The sequence below is a fragment of the Lytechinus variegatus genome, chromosome 3 (genome assembly GCF_018143015.1).
Source record: "Lytechinus variegatus isolate NC3 chromosome 3, Lvar_3.0, whole genome shotgun sequence".
NCBI lineage: Eukaryota > Metazoa > Echinodermata > Echinoidea > Temnopleuroida > Toxopneustidae > Lytechinus > Lytechinus variegatus.
Genome location: NC_054742.1, coordinates 19908082 through 19914230, shown reverse-complemented (window position 1 = coordinate 19914230; position 6149 = coordinate 19908082). Strand labels below are relative to the sequence as shown.

Here is a 6149-nt window from a genome sequence, read left to right as displayed (position 1 = left end):
AACAGTCTGATCTAGTATTCAATTTGGTCTAACATTTAATGATACTACATATTTTCTGGATTTAACATGTTGAAAGTTAGCTTTTTAGAAGTTTAAAGATATGAAATTATTTCTTTTATTAAATTGTTTCTTTGTCTATTTTGGTTATCAAGTTTCTTTTTTATTTTTTTTTTGTTTTAAGCTTCATTAGCATATTGATATCTCTTTGACTAGAGTGCTAAATGAATAAAGCTTTTGTGTACTAACATACTTTAGAAATATATTAAATATATACATTTATATTTTTTCCTTGCAATAAATATATAAGGCAAGATATGTCATAATTTCTGAGCCTGACAAGCTCCGACTTCAATTCATATTTCAATGTTTTTCAAGGAAAATATCAGTGGAAAAAGAAACAACAAAACACAATCTCTGTACATTTGTTAAATAAACATAAACAACTAAAACATATCCAATCAAATCAACCTCTGTGTTGGTATTTAGAGTGCTTTACACACTTGTTGACTAAGGAGAACAACAGAATTCCAGACTACCCATTGCTTGTGTTCCTTCATTCCTGTTAAATCTACACTGGCATTTCCAGGTTCCCATTGGCAATGGATCCCATTGTCCATAATGCAAGAATCAACACTCTTTGTCTGCAGCCCATTGACTGCTGAATTCTGTACGTTCTCATAGACTTTGTACAGGTACTACCTAGTTCCAGTAGGCAACGGCTTAACCCCTGTTACAGATGTCAGTTCATCTTGATACAGTAGTGGTAGTTTAGTTGTCCTATTTAGCCTCCACACCATGTCGGTCTTATGTCATGACATCATCATCCATGATAGGGAAGCTTACACTCTGCATAGTCTCAACTCCTTGGTAGTAAGGTTTGTTTCTATTGATGCAGTCTTGGTAATCATTACCACGATGATACCATTGACACCCCTCTCCTTGCTGGTTGATACATGTTGCATATAGGGCTTGGCAATCCTCTACACCATCTACCATGCTAGGAGAAGGATCATAGATACATCCACCTGATGATCCTTCACCGGTCTGTCTCCATCTACCCATCGTAGACTGGATCTGGTGGAAATATGAAAGATGAAAATAAAGATTAAAACATTTGTAATATGGTATTATGAAATTGGTGTATTAAATGTGGTGCCCAAATATTCTAAGTAGACAAATGATTGGGGGTCAAATGCAGCTAGTGTCACTGAATGCAAGAAAAATAAATTAGAATAAGTGATGTGTAAATTTAATTCATAGGATGATTTTCCAATATAACAATATCATCTTAGTGCACAGTTACCATTCTAACAACACTTACATAGATGACATTTCCATATTCTCCATTATTATCGTGAAGAAGTTTTCTATTTCCATTCTCTTTACCTTAATTCCTTTTTGCGTTATATTTTCACTGTCAGTAATGCAATAAAATGCATGCACTTAACCCTTAACGTGCCATGAACATCTATGCATCCACTGGAGTGCCACAAACACATTCTTGCAATGGTCATACAGCTATTGTTATGCCTATTGCATTTTGAGGAGTGTATTGCATGGATGAGTCATTCCATTGTTCAGTTCAGCTTATGATCAAGATATTTAACATTATTGTCTCAGGAGTGATTCCCTTTTTTTATATAACTAAAACATTTAAATTTAGACTCTGAAAAAAAAATGGCATTCGCTTATTAAAGTGAATGGCACATTAAAAGTTCAATACAGAGGATTTTTCATTCTTGTATTTGTTTGCATGTACACAATAAATTATTTGACAATGAAGTGGTATGTATAAACTGTTGCATGTGGAGGAAAAGTGGACCATGACAAGATCAGAATTTTCAAAATACAGTAAATAATAAATTGTTTGTGTTTTATATTCATTACAACAAAACATTTCCAGTTGAAAAGAATATGATGTACTTACTGTGCATTGAGAGCAGTATGCATTGTAGAAATGTTTGATTCCTTTCTTCTGATGTTGTGTTATATCTCTCCATTCCTCAATCCAATCACATGAACTAATGTGAAGCTCACCATCAACAACACTACCTAAAAGACAATCAATTAAAAATGTATAGTTTATAACTTTTTGAGAAAGAAATGCATAACAGGAACTGTGGCTTAATTGATATTAAATGGTTGATTTCACATGCTTATAAATCCCTTTTTTTTTAATCATGATTCTTAAGCATGAGAATAAAAAAGTGAAGTTTCCTTGGTAATATTATTCCATGAAATAATTTTTTAGGTGAGGAAAATGATGTCTGTCCGATTTAACATGACTTGTAATATAAATATAATTAATTTTTACTGTGTTTTATGTTTTCATTTGTGTGATGAAATTTGAATTTACCAGCTAAAAGGCTGGTAAAGATCTTTTTTTTATATTTGATTCTGTTGGCTGATAAAGAGTAAAGATCTCAATATCTGAAAAATGTCTGACTGTCTACAAACAATAATGAAAATATATACATATATTTTCTTACCAGTTATAAGATACTTTGATCCTATTTTGAGTGACTTTGGACCACAAAGGCTATCTCCTGGTGATGTTAAGATTGACAGTGGAAACCCTGATGCACCTTTCCTCAGATTTTCAGTCTCCTTGAAGATCTTATCCACATTGACAACATACTCAAATTGACCAAAGCGCCCTCTCAGTTGAATATCATCTATTGGGTTCTTTTCCAATATATGTCCTGTTAACACTGTTCAAATAAGGAAAATTTGATGTCATTTGTAGTTTTGAGAATGATAATTACCTCTTGAACTAAGTATAATGTATAGGAATCTTTTTAAAAGACAAGTCTACCCCAACAAAAAGTTGATTGGAATAAAAAGAGAAAAACCAACAAGCAAAGCACTGAAAATTTCATCAAATCGGATGTAAACTAAGAATGTTAATACATTTTAAAATTTTGCTTAATTTCACAATACAGTTATGTGCACATCCTGGGAGCCGTTTCATAAAGATGTTCGTAAGTTAAGAGCGACTTTAAGAACGACTGGTAAACCTTTCTTACGCGCTTAACCATCGCCAATGAATATACCATTTTCCACAAGAAAGGATCACCAGTCGTTCTTAAAGTCGCTCTTAACTTACGAACAGCTTTATGAAACACCCACCTGGTCAGAATGCAAATGAGGAGACTGATGTCATCCACTCACTATTTCTTTTGTATTTTATAATGTGAAATATGAAATACTCTAATTTTTCCTTCATTGTTGGGAGAAACAACAATTAATTCCTCCCTGAACATGTGGAATTAGCATTGTTTATTACTTTATGGTTCAGTCAAGTTGGTCCTTATTGTCAAATCTTTAAAAAATGAAATATTGAATAATTCAAACAATAAAAACAAAATATATAGTGAATGAGGGACATCATCGACTGTCTCATTCGCATGTCACTGAGTTGTGCATATCACTGTTTTGTGAAAAATAAGCGGAACTTTAAAATGTCATACCTTTCTTATTTTACATCCGATTTTTGATGAAATTTCCAGCTTTATGCTAGTTTGAGTTTTCTCTATTTATTCAAATCAATATTTTTCTAGGGTGGACTTGACCTTTCAGGAATTTTTTTTAAGATGAAAAAGTGAAGTCCTATGTTTGAAAATGAATTTAAAGAAGTCTCAATGTACTGACACGAAATAATGTTGGGAAACCTTGCAGGTAGTTTCACAGTTGATATGCATGAAAGAAAAGTGAAATTTGTTACTTTTAGCCTGATTGAATGAGACCCTTCAATTTACTTAAAAGAATATCTAAACAAGTAAACAAATACTTCTTTCTTTGCTCTTCAAACAAATTTTGAAAGTGTACAGCTTTTCCATTTGCTGACTTTCAATCTTCGATATTTAAGTCAGTCAAATGAAAAATAGTCAAAATTATACATAATCAATATAACAAAAATGAAAGACATTTTATGATTTATTCTTACCAAAGTTTGCTTTGCAGTATCTTTGCTGAGGATGAGAAGGTTGACACATACAGGCAAAAAGAGAGTGAACCATGGTAACTAATATACAACATCTCATTATAATAGATGAGGGAGATTCCAGAAAAGATGCCATCTTGAAATCAGTTTTGGGTTATAATTTTCAAATTTTACTTTCAGCTGTAAAATTATCTTCTACTTGGAGACAGTAATTGTCCAAGTTGCCCCTTAGTGTTGATCGCTTGGTGACTTAGCAGCTAACTGACTGATTTGGGTGACTGGATAGATTTTTAAGCAGTTCTTGAAAATTCTGACTGGTTAATGTTTAACTTGTGGATGTAGTATCAATTGGCTGTTCCATTCATAGAGATATATCCCCTCCCTCATTGATTATGTAAGCTGTGTTGACACTTGCATTTCAATTTGAGTCAATGCACTTCTGCTTGGGTAAGCAGTATTAAGTTTGAAATAAGTAAGGATGTCACTTCAGAAAGATTTAGTTGAGGGAGTTAGAGAGAACAGCAGATATAATTATGACGTCAAACTTTCTGTCAGAACTCTGAGCTGGCAATCGATCTTTTTCCAAGAATGAAGGAACATCTCTTTTTCTAATCTTTCTTTTGTTGTAAAGAACTAAATCATGTGATTCACATATGTTTTTGCCATTCAAAGGCCACCTACTTTCTCTTAATGTGACAAATTGTTTCAAAATGCCATTCCAGTAGACTGGCTTCAAACCATGATCTATATATCACCTTTGCCAAAATTTCTTATATTCTGTGAAATGATAGTTCACATGACTTTAAGGGGTTCACTATCCTTTCAATATAGGGACTACTTATATTCAATTTTTACAGAGACAGATACAGATTTATTTCTTTCTTCATATCATAAGAAGATTCATTTGACTCAAAATATCTCATTCATTAATCATAAATTATCTGTTAGGATAGATCTCTTGTGAATTTTTAATCTGATATGATGGGTTTGAGCTAGGGGATATAGTACGTACCTGGATGTAAATCTCAATGTCCTCACAGTTAGGCACAATAAATGGAAGAGCCGTGCAACATTCCATTGCCTCACATCCAGTACCAACTGACCACTCAGTGTCTTTGTCCAGTAACTATTGACCAATCTGATTACAGATGACCTCATACTGATAGCACCGGATCCAAGCTGCTTCCGAAACTTTTCCCCGCCCTTGCATCAGCAGGACCACACAAAGATAAGGCAGCTAATGTAAATAGAACTGATGTGATATACTCTTTAAATTCTAAAAGTAAAATAAGAGCTCGCTTATTTCATGATAACCAAGAAGGAAGCATTGAGGACATTGGAGTTATTTTAGTCATTTAATTATAAAAGAATTCTGATTTAAGTGCAGTCAGTGAGCATTGTGGGTTTTTTTCCTGAATTTCCCCACCATGCAGCTAACCACAAAACATAATGTTAAAATGGATCTTTTTCGTGTTGTATGAAGTTTATCTGTATCCACTTAGTAAAAATGCAAAATGTAACCATTTCGTTTTATGCAGTAAGGATTGAGATTTTCTTCATTAGACATGTTCATATTTGGACCATTCCCCCACACCCCAAAAAGTAATAGTAATAATAAAGTAATTATATAAACAACTAACTAAATGAAACAAATAATGGATAAGTTAATAAATGAATTAAATAATTGATAAATAAATATAATGAAATAAACTATTCAAATAATAAAAACTCTACAAAGTTAAAAAAATATATATCTTGCTTATTTGTAGTTTCCTTATTTTAATCACAAGTCTTTTTTTGTGATTTGTATGTCCCATCTAAACTCATGTTGTGGGCTTCTTAAATTGTATGATTTACTGACAGATACACAGAAATTCAACCAAAAAAGGTCATTGACAAGTTATTGTCCTCTGTCCTACATAGGTTTTTGTGTTTTTGTTTACATCAAGCCAACAAACAAATATGCAAACAAGTCGGCATTCTCTTACATCAGTCATTGATCAAGATGTATTGTTAAGATTATTGATGATCTAAAGTAAAACATTCCTGGTTGAATGCCAATATAATTTCACGGAAAATAGTGTGACATAGCTATCAAATATCCCAGGCTGTCTTGATTATATTGATTATGCCAATGACCTGATTATATTGATTTTTGTTCATTAGTATAACGATAAAATAAATCAAACCCCCCCCAAAATTCCTT

At 32.5% G+C, this 6149-nt stretch overlaps 1 protein-coding gene across 1 annotated transcript; it reads right to left on the bottom strand.

The window, feature by feature from the left end:
* Positions 1-329: 329 nt before the first annotated feature.
* LOC121410441 (metalloproteinase inhibitor 3-like) lies at positions 330-4271 on the bottom strand. The gene is made up of 4 exons (XM_041602532.1): positions 3947-4271; positions 2490-2711; positions 1928-2052; positions 330-1074 (listed from the first exon to the last, which is right to left on the bottom strand). The coding sequence occupies exons 1-4, from the start codon at positions 4077-4079 to the stop codon at positions 805-807; spliced, it is 750 nt and encodes a 249-aa protein (XP_041458466.1). The 5' UTR covers positions 4080-4271; the 3' UTR covers positions 330-804.
* Positions 4272-6149: the final 1878 nt, after the last annotated feature.

Bases quoted from the DNA above. Each gene is read 5' to 3' on its own strand.
- LOC121410441 (XM_041602532.1), bottom strand. From the start codon at position 4,079: ATGGCATCTTTTCTGGAATCTCCCTCATCTATTATAATGAGATGTTGT. The intron at 2,712-3,946 runs GTAAGAATAAAT...TTATTTGAACAG, and splicing joins ATACTGCAAAGCAAACTTTG to TGTTAACAGGACATATATTG. The intron at 1,075-1,927 runs GTAAGTACATCA...TATTTCCACCAG, and splicing joins CATACTGCTCTCAATGCACA to ATCCAGTCTACGATGGGTAG.